The sequence below is a fragment of the Mustelus asterias genome, unplaced genomic scaffold (genome assembly GCF_964213995.1).
Source record: "Mustelus asterias unplaced genomic scaffold, sMusAst1.hap1.1 HAP1_SCAFFOLD_548, whole genome shotgun sequence".
Classification (NCBI taxonomy): Eukaryota; Metazoa; Chordata; class Chondrichthyes; order Carcharhiniformes; family Triakidae; genus Mustelus; species Mustelus asterias.
This window is the reverse complement of record NW_027590498.1, coordinates 263,258-282,783: the sequence shown is the minus strand read 5'-3', so window position 1 is coordinate 282,783 and position 19,526 is coordinate 263,258. Positions and strand designations below refer to the sequence as shown.

The 19,526-nt window shown below is 52.8% G+C and overlaps 1 protein-coding gene across 2 annotated transcripts in view; it reads right to left on the bottom strand.

Annotated features, from left to right (window-relative positions):
* Nucleotides 1-381: 381 nt before the first annotated feature.
* LOC144486976 (dehydrogenase/reductase SDR family member 1-like) overlaps nt 382-19,526 on the bottom strand; it is a 33,244-nt gene continuing 14,099 nt past the window's right edge. For both annotated transcript variants that reach the window (XM_078205014.1, XM_078205013.1), the window contains exons 2-9: nt 17,806-17,962; nt 14,605-14,748; nt 13,869-13,948; nt 10,056-10,188; nt 9,033-9,176; nt 7,215-7,284; nt 4,137-4,217; nt 382-2,665 (exon numbers count right to left, since the gene is read on the bottom strand). In XM_078205014.1, coding sequence (XP_078061140.1) covers nt 2,529-2,665; nt 4,137-4,217; nt 7,215-7,284; nt 9,033-9,176; nt 10,056-10,188; nt 13,869-13,948; nt 14,605-14,748; nt 17,806-17,955 — 939 coding nt within the window. In that variant the 5' untranslated portion in view covers nt 17,956-17,962 and the 3' untranslated portion in view covers nt 382-2,528. The remainder of the gene's footprint in view (nt 2,666-4,136; nt 4,218-7,214; nt 7,285-9,032; nt 9,177-10,055; nt 10,189-13,868; nt 13,949-14,604; nt 14,749-17,805; nt 17,963-19,526) is intronic.

The window sequence follows — 19,526 nt, the reverse complement described above, 5'->3', positions numbered from 1 at the left end:
CTTAAAGACTTGATTAGTTGTAAGTATTCGCATTCCAACCATTATTCATGTAAATTGAGTTTGTGTCTTTATAAGCTCTGTTTGTGAACAGAATTCCCACTCACCTGAAGAAGGGGCTTGGAGCTCCGAAAGCTTGTGTGGCTTTTGCTACCAAATAAACCTGTTGGACTTTAACCTGGTGTTGTTAAACTTCTTTTAGTGACTGGAAGCCAGTATCCAGTGGTGTATCACAGGGATCTGTGTTGGGCCCCCTATTATTCGTCATTTATATAAATGACATTGATGACTATGGAGGGGAGGGGGGGGGTAGGATTAGTAAGTTTACGAATGACACAAAGATTGGCTAACAGTTTGGTTAAGATTGGTTAACAGTGAGGTTGAGTGTCTTGGACTACAAAATGATATAGACGGAATGGTCAAACGGGCAGATAAGTGGCAGATGGAATTTAACCCTGAAAAGTGTGAGGTGATGCACTTTGGAAGGAGTAAGTTGGCAAGAAAGTACTCAATGAATGGTAGGACACCAGGCAGTTCTGAGGAGCAAAGAGACCTTGTCGTGTTTGTCCACAGATCTCTGAAGCTGGAAGGGCATGTTGGTAGGGTGGTGAAAAAGACATGGGACACTTACCTTTATCAATCAAGGCATGGATTACAAAAGCAGTGAGGTCATGATGGAGTTGTATCGTTGTAGGAGGCCACAGCTGGAGTATTGAGTGCAGTTCTGGTCACCACATTATAGGATGTGATTGCACTGGAGGGGGTGCAGAGGAGATTCACCAGGATGCTGCCTGGGATGGAATAATTAAGTTATGAAGAGAGGTTGGATAGGCTTGAGTTGCTTTCATTGGAGCAGAGAAGACTGAGGGACGACCTGATTGAGGTATTCAAGATTAGGAGGGGAATGGACAGAGAGGATAAGGAGCAGCTGTTCCCCTGAGTTGAAGGGTCAGTCACGAGGGGAGAAAGGTTCAAGGTGAGAGGCAGGAGGTTTCGAGCGGATGTGAGGAAAAACATTTTTACTCAGAGGGCGGTGAGGGTCTGGAATGCGCTGCCTGGGAGGGTGGTGGAGACTGGGTGCCTCACACCCTTTAACATTCATAACATTCAGGGCTATGGGCCAAGTGCTGGCAGATGGGATTAGGTGGGAGTTCAGGTGTTTCTAATGTGTTGGTGCGGACTCGATGGGCCAAAGGGCCTCTTCTCAATCACTGAATCCCTACAGTGCAGAAGGAGACCATTCAGCCCATTGAGTCTGTACTGACCACAATCCCACCTGGGCCCTATTCCCGTAACCCCACGTATTTACTCTGCTAATCCCCCTGACACTAAGGGGCAATGTAGCATGGCCAATCCACCTAACCTGCACATCTTTGGACTGTGGGAGGAAACCAGAGCACCCAGAGGAAACTCACGCAGAAGTGGGGAGAATGTGCAGACTCCGCACAGACAGTGACCCAAGCCAGGAATCGAACCTGGGTCCCTGGCGCTGTGAGACAGCAGTGCTAACCACTGTTAGCTATGAAGAGAGGTTGGATTAACTTGGTTTGTTCTCACTGGGACGACAGAACCTGAGAGGGCAACCTGATAGAGGATTATGAGGGGCATGGACAGAGTGGATAGTCAGATGCTCTTTCCTAGGGCAGAAAAGTCAAGTACTCCCACACTCCAAAGATGTGCAGGTTAAGTGGATTGGCCATGCTAAATTGTCCCCGAGTATCCAAAGATGTGCAGGTTAGGAGGATTGGCCATGCTAAATTGCCCCTTAGTCTCAGGGGGATTAGCGGGGTAAATATGTGGGGTTACGGGGATAGGGCCTGGGTGGGATTGTTGTCAATTCAGACTCGATGGGTTGAATGGCCTCCTTCTGTGCAGATTCTAAGACTAGGGGACATAGGTTTAAGGTGCGTGGGGAAAAGTTTAGAGGAGATGTGCGAGGCATGTTTTTTACACAGAGGGTGGTGAATGTCTGGAAGGCGCTGCCCGGGGAGGGGGTGGGAGCAGGTACAATAGCGGCATTTAAGGGGCAACTAGACGAATACATGAGTAGGATGGGAATGGAAGGATATGGATTCCCTCAGTGCATACGGTTTTAGGTTAAGCAGACATCATGATCGGCGCAGGCTTGGAGGGTCGAAGGGCCTGTTCCTGTGCTGTAACTTTCTTGGTCCCTTGTGCCAGAGCGCGCTGTATAATTCTAGGAATACGCACGGAATAGCGGGATAGGGATTGAGGGCAGGTAGAATGGACTGGTTTAAATTGACATCACGTCCAGCACAATGTGATGGGCCGAAGGGCCTGTCCTGTTCTGTGTCACCCAAGGCTCCCGAGGGTGACACCCGGGAATCGGGGTGGGGGCTGAAAGCACCAGGAGGCCTGAGGCTGTGGGCGGGTTAGTGGCCAAAGCCAGATTGGGTGAGGAGACTGGTTCCCCGGGGAAATGCCCAGCGCTCCTGGGTGGGGGGTGGGGGTGGGGGGGGGGGGGGGGGGCGAGGGAGAGGAAGGGAAGAGGTGGAGGGTCATGGGGAGGTTTAAAATTTACTGGAGGTCAGGGTAAGGACCCACTTGGGAATCCTGATGAATCCCGGGATGAAGGTGGAGAGCCAGGAAAGGCTCGGCAGCTGCTGCAGAATGAACTTGAGGGAGCAATAGTCCACCAGAGCACGGCCTGCGGAGGGAGAGAGAGAGGGGGAGAGGCAGAGGCGGAGAGAGAGAGACAGAGGCGGAGAGAGAGAGAGAGAGAGACAGGCGGAGAGAGAGAGAGAGACAGAGGCGGAGAGAGAGAGAGAGACAGAGGCGGAGAGAGAGAGAGAGAGAGACAGAGGCGGAGAGAGAGAGAGAGGCGGAGAGAGAGAGAGAGACAGAGGCGGAGAGAGAGAGAGAGAGACAGAGGCGGAGAGAGAGAGAGAGAGACAGAGGCGGAGAGAGAGAGAGAGACAGAGGCGGAGAGAGAGAGGGAGAGAGAGAGAGATGGACTGGTTAATGCCAGGATTACCTGAACCCTGGTGTCTCCAATGCAAATCTACCGGAAATACACCCTCCCCCACAAGATAATCGCGCTGACCCCATCAGGAAACTCCCCCTGAGATCCGACCCCCAAGATCTCCACCCCCGACTCCTGGGGTCACCACCCCTGACCCCCCGGAGATCACCACCACCCCGACCCCCGGAGACCACCACACCCCGACCCCCGAAGACCACCGCACCCCGACCCCCGGAGACCACCACACCCCGACCCCCGAAGACCACCGCACCCCGACCCCCGAGATCACCAACCCCGACCCGAGATCACCAACCCCGACCATGACACGGAGCTGACCACCCCCCGACCCCTGACCCCGAGCTGACCACCCCCCGACCCCGAGCTGACCACCCCCGACCCCTGACCCCGAGCTGACCACCCCCCGACCCCGAGCTTACCAATCCCCAACCCCGAGCTTACCAACCCCTGACCCCGAGCTTACCAACCCCTGACCCCGAGCTGACCACCCCTGACCCCGAGCTGACCACCCCCCGACCCCGAGCTGACCAATCCCCCGACCCCGAGCTTACCAATCCCCAACCCCGAGCTTACCAACCCCTGACCCCGAGCTTACCAACCCCTGACCCCGAGCTTACCAACCCCTGACCCCGAGCTTACCAACCCCTGACCCCGAGCTTACCAACCCCTGACCCCGAGCTTACCAACCCCTGACCCCGAGCTTACCAACCCCTGACCCCGAGCTTACCAACCCCTGACCCCGAGCTTACCAACCCCTGACCCCGAGCTTACCAACCCCTGACCCCGAGCTGACCACCCCCTGACTCCTGACCCCGAGCTGACCACCTCCCGACTCCTGACCCCAGGCTCGCCAAGCCCAACCCCCGAGATCACCAATCCTGACCCCCGAGATCACCACCCATGACCCCCCGGCCCTGTTCTTCGGCCAGACCAACAACAATTGGAAGCTCTCCCCTCCAACCCCCCGCCTCTCCATCCCCCGCCTCTCTTTCCTCAATCCCCCCACAGCCTCACCCTGCCGTCCCCCAGTCTGCCTCAGGATGCTCCCTACCTCATCCCTGGCAGGGATTCCCTGCCCTTTACCCCCGGCAAAGCCACAAAGGTGTCAGAGAGAGCAAGTTGGCGGGAACGTACTCACCATTCACGTCCCTGATCCCGTACTGCGCAGCGAGGTCACAGGTCATGAGCACCTTGCCAGATTTCTTCATCAGGTCCTTATCTGGGGAGGGGACGGGAGGGGAGGGGGAGGCAGAGTGAGAGACGTGAGGAGGGTGGGGTCCCAATGGGAGAGGTCACCCCAGGTGAGTGCGGGGTCAGAAATGCCATCCGCCCACTCCCTCCGTCTGGACGACTTCATAGAATCCAACAGTACAGAAAGAGGCCATTCAGCCCATCGAGTCTGCACCGACCACAATCCCACCCAGGCCCTATCCCCACAACCCCACACATTTACCCTGCTAATCCCCCTGACACTAAGGAACAATTTAGCATGGACAATCCACCTAACTTGCACATCTTTGTACACTAAGGGGTCAGATGACGGCAGACTTCCTTTCCTAAAGGACATTAGTGAATCAGATGGGGTTTTTTCGACAATGGTTTCACCGTCATCAATAGATTCTTAATTCCAGATATTTTTTTTATTGAATTCAAATTCCACCATCTGTCGTGGTGGGATTCGAACCCGGGTCCCCAGAACATCAGCTGAGTTTCTGGATGAATAGTCCAGCGATAATACCACTCGGCTATCGCCTTCCCTTTCGCCTCCAGTTACTGGGCCCTAAGTGGGGATCGGCGATGGTGGGTGTCCATCAGTCTGTGATGGCGCAGGGTGAGCTACCTCAGCGATCGGCTGTTGTTCTCTGCGCGGTCGCTGAACAGGAAACACTCCCACTCCTCGTACTGGCTGCCCTGACGCGTGTCGGAAAGGATTTACTGGCTGACCTTACAACTCCTCCATGATCATCCTCAACACTGGTGCCCCACAAGGCTGTGTTCTCAGCCCCCTACTATACTCCTTATACACCTGTGACTGTGCGGCCAAACTACCCTCCAACTCAATTTTCAGATATGCTGACAACACCACCGTAGTGGGTCGGATCTCAAACAATGATGAGACAGAGTACAGGAATGAGATCGAGAATCTGGTGAATTGTTGCGGCAACAATAATCTCTCCCTCAATGTCAACAAAATGAAGGAGATTGTCATCGCCTTCAGGAAGCGTAAAGGAGAACATGCCCCTGTCTACATCAATGGTGACGAAGTAGAAAGGGTCGAGAGCTTCAAGTTTTTAGGTGTCCAGATCACCAACAACCTGTCCTGGTTCCCCCCCCCCATGCTGACACTATAGTTAAGAAAGCCCCACCAACACCTCTACTTTCTCTACTTTATGGAAATTTGGCATGTCAGCTACGACTCTCACCAATTTTTACAGATGCACCATAGGAAGCATCCTTTCCGGATGTATCACAGCTTGGTATGGGTTCCTGCTCTGCCCAAAACCATAAGGAACTACAAAACGTTGTGAATCACGCAAACCAGCCTCCCATCCATTGACTCTGTCTACACTTCCCATTGCCTCGGAAAAGCAGCCAGCATTATTAAGGACCCCACGCAGCCCGGACATTCTCTCTTCCACCTTCTTCTGTCAGGAAAAAGATACAAAAGTCTGAGATCACGTACCAACCGACCCGAGAACAGCTTCTTCCCTGCTGCCATCAGACTTTTGAATGGACCGACCTTGCATTAAGTTGATCTTTCTCTACACCCTAGCTATGACTGTAACACTACATTCTGCACCCTGTCCTTTCCTTCTCTATGAACAGTATGCTTTGTCTGTATAGCGCGCAAGAAACAATACTTTGCACTGTATCCCAATACCTGTGACAATAATAAATCAAATCAAACGTGCCACGAACAGGCCTTCAGTGACTATCGAGTGTCGAAGTGGGACTGGATCCTGCAGCCTTAGACCGAGCGAGAGAGGCCCAACCATTTCAACTCCAGAATCAACCAAGTGAATCTCCTCTGCACCCTCTCCAGTGCAATCACATCCTTAGGTTGAATCTAGATTGATTCCGGAGTTGAGAGGGTTGGCTTTTGAGGAGAGACCAAATAGACTGGGACTGTACTCATTGGAATTCAGAAGAACGAGGGGAGATCTTACAGAAACATATAAGATTATGAAGGGAATAGATAAGATAGAAGCAGGGAAGTTGATTCCACTGGCGGGTGAAACTAGAATTAGGGGGCATAGCCTCAAAATAAGGGTGGGCAGATTTAGGACTGAGTTGAGGAGGAACTTCTTCACACAAAGGGTTGTGAATCTGTGGAATTCCCTGCCCAGTGAAGCAGTTGAGGCGACCTCATTGAATGTTTTTAAGGCAAGGATAGATACATTTTTGAACAGTGAAGGAATTAAGGGTTATGGTGAGCGGGTGGGTAAGTGGAGCTGAGTCCACGAAAAGATCAGCCATGATCTTGTTGAATGGCGGAGCAGACTCGAGGGGCCAGATGGCCGACTCCTGCTCCTAGTTCTTATGTTCATGGAATCCCTACAGTGCAGGAGGAGGCCATTCGGCCCATCGAGCCTGTACTGACAACAATCCCACCAAGGCCCTATCCCCATAACCCCACATATTTACCGTACTAATCTCTGTGACACTAAGGGACAGTTTAGGTTGGCCAATCCACTTAAGCCGCACATCTTTGGACTGTGGGAGGAAGCCGGAGCACCCGGAGCAAATGCACGCAGACACGGAGAGAACGTGCAGACTCTGCACAGACAGTGACCCAAGCCGGGAATTGAACCCAGGTCCCTGGCGCTGTGAGGCAGCAGTGCTAACCATTGTGCCGCCTATGTTCTTATGCCACGAGGCCTCCCACCCCTTTCCCCGCCCACGCCCCCCACCCCCCGAGAGACCGGGAATCTGTCCGCCCCGGCCTCAGACGTGTCCGGACGATGGAGGACCGTCCACGGCCAGCCCCGGGGAGTTGAAAATTCCAAAGATTCACCGGCCTCCGAGCAAAGGCATTTCTCCTCAGCTCAGACACAAAATGGCTGCCTCCTCTCGTTCCGAGACCGGGCTTCTCCCCCCCCCCCCCCCCCCCCCCCCCGCCCCCATGGCCAGAGTATCGATGTGGGGGTCCCGTCAGGAAAGGAGAAGGCCGTTCGCCGTGGAGTGCTGAGGGGGGTGGGGAGAAGCGTTTACCCACCTGTAGCGAGGGCGACGATACATTTCCCGCTCATCTCCGGGGTCTCACCAGCGGTGAACATGTCCGCCACCTGCAAACGGACAACATGGAGAGTTCAGGGACTCCCCCGCTGTCACAACTAAATCGTGTTACTCTGTCCAACCTTCTCTCCCTCACCCACCTCTCTCTCATAGAATGTAGAACAGCACAGCACAGGAACAGGCCCTTCAGCTCACGATGTTGTGTCGAACATGACACCAAATTAAACTATTCCTTTCTGCCTGCCCTTGGTCCATATCCCTCTATTCTTTGCATATTCATGTGCTTATCTAAAAGCCCCTTAAACGCCCCTATCGTATCTGCCTCCACCACCACCCCTGGCAGCGCATTCCAGACACCTACCACTCTCTGTGTAAAAATATTTGCCCCTCTCATCCCCTTTGAACATTCCCCCTCTCTCCTGAAGTGCATGTCCCCGAGTATTACACATTTCAACTGTGGGAAAAACATTCTGACTGTCAACCCTATCTATGTCTCTCATTATTTTACAGACTTCCATCAGGTCTCTCCTCAGCCTCTGCCGCTCCAGAGAAAACAACCCTAGTTGTTTCCACTGGCGGGTGAAACTAGAACTAGGAGACACAGCCTCAAAATAAGGGGAAGCAAATTTTGGACTGAGTTGAGGAGGAACTTCTTCACACAAAGGTTGTGAATCTGTGGAATTCCCTGCCCAGTGAAGCAGTTGGGGCTACCTCATTGAATGTTTTTAAGGCAAGGATAGATAAATTTTTGAACATTAAAGAGATTAAGGGTTATGGTGAGCGGGCGGGTAAGTGGAGCTGAGTCCACGAAAAGATCAGCCTGATCTTATTGAATGGCGGAGCAGGCTCGAGGGGCCAGATGGCCTACTCCTGCTCCTAGTTCTTATGTTCATAGAATCCTACAGTGCAGGAGGAGGCCATTCAGCCCATCAAACCTGTACCAACAACAATCCCACCCAGCCCTAGAATCCCACACAACGCGAGGGAGGGCACAGTGGTTCACACTGCTGCCTCACAGCGCCAGGGACCCAGGTTTGGGTCACTGTCTGTGCTGAGCCTTCATGTTCTCGCCGCTCCCACCCTCCGTGTCTGCATGGGTTTCCTCCGGGTGCTCCGGTTTCCTCCCACCATCCGAAAGATGTGCTGATTAGGTGCATTGGCCGTGCTAAATTCTCCCTCAGTGTTCCCGAACAGACGCTGGAGTGTGGCGACTGGGGGATTTTCACAGTAACTTCATTGCGCTGTTAATGTAAGCCTTACTTGTGACACTAATAAATAAACATTAGTTCTTAGTTTGTCCAGCCGCTCCTTATATCTCGTACCCTCTAATCCAGGCAGCGTCATGTTAAACCTCTTCTGCACCCTCTCCAAATCCTCTGCATCCTTCCTGTAATGTGGCGACCAGAATTGAACGCAATATCCTATAAGTGGTTCCGAACCAAAGTTTTATAAAGCTGCAACATGACATCCTAACTCTTGTATTCAATGCCCCGACTTATAAAGGCAAGCATGCCGTACGCCTTCTTTACCCCCTATTGACTGGTGTGGCCGCTTTCAGGAAGCTATGGACTTGAACCTCCCTCTCCCTCATCCACCTGTTCACACTCTCGCTCTCCCTCACCATCCTTCCCTCACCCACTGGCTCCCTCCTTCCCATCCCACTCACTCTCCCTCCATTCCCTCTTCAGGTTACACTCTCCCAATGTCCTTTCTCTCAATTTCCTTCTTCCCGTTCTGTGTTCCTGTGTAACAGGCTGGAGAAGGGGCTGAATGGCCTCCTCCTCGCTGTCTCACTCACCCGTTGCTGTCCTTTGGATTTGTTCTCCGTGTTAATAACCAAGTCAGTCACGGTCTCGGTGCGCACGGCTCCCGGCCAGAGGGACACGTATGACACTCCGTGTTTCCGCAACTCCAACGCACAGTCTGCTGCCATTCGATCACACTGCAGAGAGAGAGAGAGAACTGTGTGAGAGAGAGAGGGGGGGGGGGGGGAGGGGCAGAGGAGGAGGGGGTGGGGGGGCAGGGGGCAGGCAGACAGAGCCAGCCAGAGCGAGAGAGCCAGAGCCAGAGAGCCAGAGCCAGAGAGCCAGAGGGAGAGAGAGCGAGAGCGAACCTGAGAGAGAGAGCCAGAGCAAGAGAGCCAGAGCCAGAGAGCCAGAGCCAGAGAGCCAGAGGGAGAGAGAGCAAGAGCGAACCTGAGAGAGAGAGTGAGAGCAAGAGAGCCAGAGAGAGGGAGCCAGAGAGAGAGAGCCAGAGAGAGAGAGAGCCAGAGAGAGAGCCAGAGAGAGAGAGAGCCAGAGAGAGAGAGAGCCAGAGAGAGAGAGCCAGAGAGAGAGAGCCAGAGAGAAAGAGCCAGAGAGAAAGAGCCAGAGAGAAAGAGCCAGAGAGAAAGAGCCAGAGAGCCAGAGAGAAAGAGCCAGAGAGAAAGAGCCAGAGAGCCAGAGAGAAAGAGCCAGAGAGAAAGAGCCAGAGAGAAAGAGCCAGAGAGCCAGAGAGCAAGAGCCAGAGAGCCAGAGAGAAAGAGCCAGAGAGCCAGAGAGAAAGAACCAGAGAGCCAGAGAGAGAAAGTGAGAGAGCCAGAGAGCCAGAGAGAGAGAGAGCGAGAGAGCCAGAGAGAGAGCCAGAGAGAGAGCCAGAGCGAGAGCGAGAGAGCCAGAGAGAGAGAGCGAGAGAGCCAGAGCGAGAGCGAGAGAGCCAGAGCGAGAGAGCCAGAGAGAGAGAGCCAGAGAGCCAGGCAAAGAGAGTGTGAGATACAGCAACTCAAAGTGAATGAGTGACCTTTGCCCTTCGGCCCGTTTACCCGCACTGCCCTGCCACTCACCGCTGCCTTGCCGACTCCGTAAGCCACGTTGAAGATGTAGCGCAGGCCGCCCATGGACGACACGATGACAATCAGGCCCTGCTTCGCCTCCACCATCATCCGGGCTGCGTACACCGAGCAGATATAGTGGCCCCTGCACAACAAAGCAAGTGTGGTTGGGGAGGGGGGAGGTGTTGGGACACACTACGGCAGTGAGACCTCTTCCACTACCGCACTCCCCTCATCGCATCCCAATCTCCACCCCCCCCCATCTCCGCACGTGGGGCCAGGATCTCACCCCTGGTGTCCAGAGGGTGAGAAAGGTCAGTGACTGCCTCCGCTCCCACTCGGAGCCCTGGGTCCAGTACTCCACAGCGCCACCACCGGGAGGGGAGGATGTCATTGCAGTTTCTTCCCCTTGGAAAAGGAAATCCATGGCGTGGGTACGAGGACACGCCAGACTCGATCCAAGATGGCAACTTCTTGTGAGCTGTACCCAGCATGCCCTCTAGAGTCATAGAATCTACAGCACGGAGACAGGCCCTTCGGCCCAAACTGGTCCGTGTTGACCAAAAAGCCCATGTAAGCTAACCCCATTTGCCTGCATTTGGCCCATATCCCTCTAAACCTTTCCTATCCATGTATCTGTCCAAATGCCTTTTAAATGTTGACAATGTCCCTGCCTCAACCACTTCCTCCAGCAGCTCATTCCACATACGTACCACCCTCTGTGTAAAAAAGCTGCTCCTCAGGTTCCCATTAATTCTTTCCCCTCTTAACTTAAACTTAAACTCTCTAGTTCTCAATTCCCCAACTCTGGGAAAAGGACTGAGTGCGTTCACCCTATCCATGCCTCTCATGATCCTCTGCACCTCTCTAAAATCATCCCTCAGTCTACTATGTTCCAAAGAAAAAAAGTCCAGGCCTGTCCAATCTCTGTCTATAACTCAGTCCCTCGAGTCCTGGCAACATCCTTGTAAACCTCTTCTGCACTCTCTCCAGTTTAACAAATTGGATCAGGAATTGGCTAGCGGATAGGAAACAGAGGGTGGTGGTTGATAGTAAATATTCATCATGGAGTGCGGTTACAAGTGGTGTACCTCAGGGATCTGTTTTGGGGCCACTGCTGTTTGTAATATTTATTAATGATCTGGATGAGGGTATAGTTGGGTGGATTAGCAAATTTGCTGATGACACCAAAGTCGGTGGTGTGGTAGACAGTGAGGAAGGGTGTCGTAGTCTGCAGGAAGACTTAGACAGGTTGCAAAGTTGGGCCGAGAGGTGGCGGATGGAGTTTAATGCGGAGAAGTGTGAGGTAATTCACTTTGGTAGGAATAACAGTTGTGTTGAGTATAGGGCTAACGGGAGGACTTTGAATAGTGTGGAGGAGCAGAGGGATCTAGGTGTATGTGTGCATAGATCCCTGAAAGTTGGGAATCAAGTAGATAAGGTTGTTAAGAAGGCATATGGTGTCTTGGCGTTTATTGGTAGGGGGATTGAATTTAGGAGTCGTAGCGTTATGTTGCAACTGTACACAACTCTGGTGCGGCCGCACTTGGAGTACTGTGTGCAGTTCTGGTCCCCACATTACAGGAAGGATGTGGAGGCTTTGGAGAGGGTGCAGAGGAGGTTTACCAGGATGTTGCCTGGTATGGAGGGGAGATCCTATGAGGAGAGGCTGAGGGATTTGGGATTGTTTTCGCTGGAAAGGCGGCGGCTAAGAGGGGATCTTATTGAAACATATAAGATGATTAGAGGTTTAGATAGGGTGGATAGTGATAGCCTTTTTCCTCTGATGGAGAAATCCAGCACGAGGGGGCATGGCTTTAAATTGAGGGGGGGTAGTTATAGAACCGATGTCAGGGGTAGGTTCTTTACCCAGAGGGTGGTGAGGGATTGGAATGCCCTGCCAGCATCAGTAGTAAATGCGCCTAGTTTGGGGGCGTTTAAGAGATCCGTAGATAGGTTCATGGACGAAAAGAAATTGGTTTAGGTTGGAGGGTCACAGTTTTTTTTTTTTTTTTAACTGGTCGGTGCAACATCGTGGGCCGAAGGGCCTGTTCTGCGCTGTAATGTTCTATGTTCTATGTTCTATCTTTTCTATAGCAAGATGACCAAAACTGAACACAATACTCCAGGTGCGGCCTCACCAACGTCCTGTACAACTGCAACACAACTTCCTAACTTCTACACTCAATGCCCTGACTGATGAAGGCCAGCATGCCAAAGGTCTTCTTCACTGCCCTATCTATCTGTAACTTCACCCTTAGAGAACCATGCACCTGAACTCCAAGGTCCCTCTGTTCCACGATACTCCCTAAGGTCCTACCATTCACCTCTAATACTATCTTTTACTCTTGTTCTACTCTTCCCTGGGCAGCACGGTGGCACAGTGGTTAGCACTGCTGCCTCACAGCTCCAGGGACCTGGGTTTGATTCCCTGCTCGGGTCACTGTCTGTGCGGAGTTTACACGTTCTCAGCCCGTATCTGCGTGGGTTTTCTCCGGGTGCTCCAGTTTCTTCCCACAGTCCGAAAGATGTGCGGGTTAGGTGGATTGGCCATGCTAAATTATCCCTTAGCGTCCAAAGATGTGTAGGTTAGAGGGATTAGCTGGGTAAGTATGTGGAGTTATGGGGATAGGGCCTGGGTGGGATTGTGGTCGGTGTAGACTCGAAGGGCCGAATGGCCTCCTTCTGCACCGTAGGCCTTTCTGTGCAGATGAAACGTGATGACTCTATGTACATCAACGAGCAGGGGAGGGGGAGGGGTGGACAAGGTCAGGGGAGGGGGAGTGAACAGGTGTCGAAGTGGCCCCCTCACCTAGTGGAGCTTCACGCGAACGATCCTGGGAGTGGAAGGATTGTCGTACGAGGAGCATTCAAGGACTCTGGGTCTGTACTCGATGGAATTTAGAAGGATGGGGAGGGCGCGGAGGGATCTCATTGAAACTTACAGAATACTGAGAGACCTGGTTAAAGCGGACGTGGGGAAGATGTTCCCATTGGTCGGAGAGACTCAGATAAGAGGAACAGCCTCAGATGAAAGGGACAACCCTTTGGAAGACAGATTTCTTCAGCTGGAGAGAGTGGTGAACCTGTGGAATTCATTGCCACAGAGGAGGCCAGGTCGCTGAGTGTATTTAAGACAGAGATAGATAGGTTCTTGATCGGTTTTTGATTTGATTCGATTTATTATTGTCACGTGTATTAACATACAGTGAAAAGTATTGTTTCTTGCGCGCTATATAGGCAAAGCATACCGTTCATAGAGAACGATAGGAGAGAGTGCAGAATGTAGTGTTACAGTCATAGCTACGGTGTAGAGAAAGAGCAACTTAATACAAGGGAAGTCCATTCAAAGTCTGACAGCAGCAGGAAAGAAGCTGTTCTTCAGTCGGTTGGTCCGTGACCTCAGACTTTTGTATCTTTTTCCTGACGGAAGGTGGAAGAGAGAATGTCCGGGGTGCGTGGGGTCCTTCATTATGCCGGCTGCTTTGCCGAGGCAGCGGGAAGTGTACAGGGAAGGTGGTAAGGAGTGGAGGGGTGTCAAAGGTTACAGGGGAATAGGCGGGAGAATGGGTGTAGAGAAACTTATCAGCCACGATCGAATAGCGGAGCAAACTCAATGGGCCAAAAGGCCTAATTCTGCTCCAGTGTCTTCTGGTCTGAAGTTCCCTAATCGGATCGGGGAAGCTCAACCTGGAAGCTCAGGTTGGTGGGAGGGCAGGGGTAAGACAGCAGATGTTCCTCATGTAGATGGGGGGGGAGGGGGTGGGAGGGAGAGAGAGAGACAGCGAGAGAGAGAGACAGCTGGACCTCAGCTGCCGAACTCACCGCAGACCTGCATCATTGACCACATCCCAGAACGAAGGTGGCATCTCCCAGAATTTCTTCTCATGGTCAGAAATAATTGACTAGGGAGGAAAAGGGAAGATTAAAACCCCTCAAACGAGGGCGCAGACAGGCATCCCACCTACCCCCTTCTGCAATGGGCCAGGCTTCATTTGCCACGTCCTGTCCTGGCTTGTTCCGGATCCTATCGACACAGTGGTTAGCACTGCGACCTCACAGCTCTAGGGACCCAACTTTTATTCCCGGCTTGGGTCAGTGTGTGTGTGGAGTTGCACATTCTCCCCGTGTCTGCGTGGGTTTCCTCCGGGTGCTCCGGTTTCCTCCCACAGTACAAAGATGTGCAGGTTAGGTGGATTGGCCATGCTAAATTGCCCCTTACTATCAGGGGGATTAGCACAGTAAATATGTGGGGTTACGGGGATAGGGCCTGGGTGGGATTGTGGTCAGTGCAGCCTTAATGGGCCGAATGGTCTCCTTCTGCTTTGTAGGGATTCGATGGATTCTATCTGACCCCCCCCAAACTCCAGCCAGAAGAAAAAGTTTCTCTTTCTCTCCCCCCTCCCTCTCGACCCCAGTGAAATCTTTAAGTCCCCCGCTTGCCTTCCCCCTCGGTTCGCTCACCCCTCGATTCCCTTGAGTATATACTCAGCACCCGGGTCAATCGAATCGCTGAGTCGCCAGCACCATGCGGGTCCCCAGCCTGGAATTTCAGCCCTACCTCCACCGCCGTGTAGGCGTTGTTGACCAGAACGTCCAGCCGGCCTCCCTGTTCCTGCTCGACCCGGCCAAAGAGCGAGCGGATCTGCTCCTCGCTGGTGGAGTCGCACACCACCGGCACGCAGCGGCCTCCCCGCGCCTCCACCTGCCGGGGGAAAGGACAGAGTGAGGGACTCTGCGATAGGGGGGGGGGGGGAGCATCTCAGCAGCCCGGTCACACACTAACCCCCACCTACTGACCTTACGGTGACGTTCCCGAGACATCTATCTTTCCCCTTCCCCCCCACCCTCCCCTCCCCCACTACTGACAGCAGCGTAAAACTGTTTTTCTTCGCCCCTTGGCCGCCGAGGTTCCCCGCCAGCGGCGGTCATGACCTTTCCGCCCGGCTTCTCTTTTTTTCTCTGCAAAGTGACGGGGACCGCACTGCAAAAATCCCACGATGCACTGCGTCTCCAAGGAATTTGCAAAATGGCCGCCACATTCGACAGCAGGACATTTCCTGCTCTACAAAATGATTTGATTCGATTTATTGTCACGTGTATTAGTATACAGTAAAAAGTATTGTTTCTTGTGCGCTATATAGACAAAGCATACCATTCATAGAGAAGGAAACGAGAGAGTGCACAATGTCGTGTTACAGTCATAGCTAGTGTGAAGAGAAAGATCATCTTAATGCAAGGCAAGTCCAATCAAAAGTCTGACAGCAGCAGGGGAGAAGCTGTTCTTGAGTCGGTTGGTACATGACCTCAGACTTTTGTATTCTTTTCCCGACTGAAGAAGGTGGAAGAGAGAATGTCCAGGGTGCGTGGGGTCCTTAATTATGCTGGCTGCTTTGCCGAGGCAGCGGGAAGTGTAGACAGAGTCAATGGATGGGAGTCACTGGTTTGCGTGATGGATTGGGCTACATTCACGACCTTTTGTAGTTCCTTGCGGTCTTGGGCAGAGCAGAGCCATAACAAGCTGTGATACAACCAGAAAGAATGCTTTCTATGGTGCATCTGTAAAAGTTGGTGAGAGTTGCAGCTGACATGCCAAATTTCCTTTGTCTTCTGAGAAAGTAGAGGCGTTGGTGGACTTTCTTAACTGTAGTGTCGGCATGGGGGGACCAGGACAGGTTGTTGGTGATCTGGACACCTAAAAACTTGAAGCTCTCGATCCTTTCTACTTCATTCCCATTGATGTAGACAGGGACATGTTCTCCTTTACGCTTCCTGAAGTCGATGACAACCTCCTTCATTTTGTTGATATTGAGGGAGAGATTATTGTTGCCGCACCAACGGCCGTCGCATTTGACACCATGACATTTCCCGCTCTACAAAATGGCCAATGCATTTGACGACAGTATAAAATTGCAGACAGGGTGAGAACTCGGTGGGTAGGTTGTCCAAAAGGTTTACGGCCACAGACCCATCGGCGAGGGAATGTAAGCTGCTGCCCTCAGAGTCAAACACCTTCCTATTAAACAGGACACTGCCGTGGCCACATCTGGAGCAGAGTGCGCAGTCTCGCTCTCCTTACCAGAGGAAGGACATAGGAGTGCAACTGAGGTTCACTGGACTGCTTCCTGGGATGCAGGTGATGGTCCTATGCCTACATTCCTTGGCCTACATTCGGGTCTGTCTGTGCAGAGTCTGCACGTTCTCCCAGTGTCTGCGTGGGTTTCCTCTGGGTGCTCCGCTTAAAGAAAGAACAAAAAACAGTACAGCACAGGAAACAGGCCCTTCGGCCCTCCAAGCCTGTGCCGCTCCTTGGTCCAACTAGACCAATCGTTTGTATCCCTCCATTCCCAGGCTGCTCATGTGACTATCCAGGTAAGTCTTAAACGATGTCAGCGTGTCTGCCTCCACCACCCGACTTGGCAGCGCATTCCAGGCCCCCACCACCCTCTGTGTAAAAAACATCCCTCTAATATCTGAGTTATACTTCGTCCCTCTCACCTTGAGCCCGTGACCCCTCGTGATCGTCACTTCTGATCTGGGAAAAAGCTTCCCACCGTTCACCCTATCTATCCCCTTCATAATCCTGGACACCTCTATTAGATCTCCCCTCATTCTCCGTCTTTCCAGGGAGAACAACCCCAGTTTACCCAATCTCTCCTCATAGCTAAGACCCTCCATGCCAGGCAACATCCTGGTAAACCTTCTCTGCACTCTCTCTAACGCCTCCACGTCCTTCTGGTAGTACAGCGACCAGAACTGGACGCAGTATTCCAAATGCGGCCTAACCAGCGTTCTATACAGCTGCATCATCAGACTCCAGCTTTTATACTCTATACCCCGTCCTATAAAGGCAAGCATACAATATGCCTCGGTGTGGACTTGCACACCTGGGTCCCTCTGTGTTTCGATACTCTTGATGGCTCTGCCATTTATTGTATAACTCCTCCCTACATTATTTCTTCCAAAATGCATCACTTCGCATTTATCCGGATTAAACTCCATCTGCCACCTCTCCGCCCAATTTTCCAGCCTATCTATATCCTGCTGTATTGCCCGACAATGCTCTTCGCTATCCGCAAGTCCAGCCATCTTCGTGTCATCCGCAAACTTGATGATAACACCAGCTACATCTTCTTCCAAATCATTTATATATATCACAAATAGCAGAGGTCCCAGTACAGAGCCCAGCGGAACACCACTGGTCACAGACCTCCAGCCGGAAAAAGACCCTTCGACTGTTACCCTCTGTCTCCTATGGCCAAGCCAGTTCTCCACCCATCTAGCCACTTCTCCTTGTATCCCATGAGCCTTAACCTTCTTAACCAACCTGCCATATGGGACTTTGTCAAATGCCTGACTGAAATCCATATAGACGACATCCTCGGCCCTTCCTTCGTCAACCGTTTTTGTCACTTCCTCAAAAAACTCCACCAAATTTGTAAGGCACGACCTCTAACTCCCACAGTCCAAAAGATGTGCAGGTTAGGGGGATTGGACGTGCTAAATTGCGCCTACGCAGAGCCGGCATGGAACACGACGGGCCGAGTGGCCTCCTCCCGCACCGTCACTGTCCTGCGGCGGCTGCCCCGCTCCTTGTGGAATCCTGCTGTGCACAAAATGGGTGCCGCCTGTCCCAGACTGCGTCCCCCTGGCCACCGAAAGCTTTGAGGTCGGGAAGGCACCTGTTTTTAAAAAATTGTTCCTCTCCAGCTGCCACTCGAGTCCCGCGTCTGTCCCCAGGCGCCCCCCACCCCAGCCTCACCTCCTTGGCCGCCGTCTGCAGCGTGTCCATGTTGCGGCCGGTGATGTAGACGGTGGCCCCGGCCTCTCCCAGCTGCAGGGCGATGCCTTTCCCGATGCCCCGGGAAGCTCCAGTCACAATGCACACGCGGCCCAGCAGCGCCCCGGCCATCTTCCTGCTGGAGGAGGAGGAAGGGGTTCGGGGGTTAGAACCAGATCCTCACTCAGCGGCTGACTCACAGCTCATTAATGTCCCCCCCAGAGTGTAAACCATCAAGAACCCTCAGGCCACACTTTGACCAGTTGGGTACAGATCAGCATTCCCCCCCTCCCCCACTCCAACTGGTTTGGCACGGTCCAGCATTCCCTCCCACCTCACCTCACATTTTGACCAGCCCATCAATTCCACCACCTCCCATCTCCCCCGGCTCTCCGGCCAATATGGTACTGTCCATCATTCCCCCCCTCACAATTTGAATGGTTTGGTACTGCCCATTCCACCCACCAGCTCCCCCCTCAACCAAGACCAGTTTGGTACTGTCCATCATTCCCCACTCACCCCCAGACCAGTTTGGTACTGCCCATCATTCCCCGCTCCCCCCCACCGATTGGTTTGGTACTGCCCATCGTTCCTCACTCCTCCCCCCCCCACCCAATCGGTTTGGTACTGCCCATCATTCCCCGCTCCCCCCTCCCCACCGACCGGTTTGGTACTGCCCATCGTTCCCCGCTCCCCCCCCCCCCCCCCCACCACACCGACCGGTTTGGTACTGCCCTTCGTTCCCCGTTACCCATCAGACCAGTCTGGTAGTACCCATCATCCCCCACTCCCCCGACCGGTTTGGTTCTGCCCATCATTCACCACTCCCCCCCCCCCCCCCCCCCCCTCTGCGACCGGTTTGGTGCTGCCCATCTTTCCCCGCTCCCACCCCCCAGACTGGTTTGGTACTGGCCATCTTTCCCCACTCGCCCACCGACCGGTTTGGTACTGCCCATCATTTCCCGCTCCCCCCCGGTACTGGCTATCATTCCCCGCTCCCCCCTAGACTGATTTGGTACTGCCCATCTTTCCCACCTCCCCCCCCCCCCCCTCCAAGACTGGTTTGGTACTGCCCATCTTAGAACCATAGAAAATTACAGCTCAGAAACAGGCCTTTTGGCCCTTCTTGTCTGTGCCGAACCATTTTTGTGCCTGGTCCCACTGACCTGCACTTGGACCATAACCCTCCACACCCCTCTCATCCATGAACCCGTACAAGTTTTTCTTAAATGTTAAAAGTGTTATATGTTAAAAATGTTAAAAGCATTTACCACTTTATCCGGCAGCTCATTCCACACTCCCACCACTCTCTGCGTGAAGAAGCCCCCACTAATATTCCCTTTAAACTTTTCTCCTTTCACCCTTAACCCATGCCCTCTGGTTTTTTTCTCCCCTCACCTCAGTGGAAAAAGCCTGCTTGCATTCACTCTATCTATACACATCAAAATCTTATAAACCTCCATCAAATCTCCCCTCATTCTTCTACGCTCCAGGGAATAAAGTCCCAACCTATTCAATCTCTCTCTGTAACTCAGCTTCTCAAGTCCCGGCAACATCCTTGTGAACCTTCTCTGCACTCTTTCAACCTTATTTACATTCTTCCTGTAACTAGATGACCAAAACTGTACACAATACTCTAAATTCGGCCTCACCAGTGCCTTATATAACCTTACCATAACACTCCAACTTTTATACTCGATACT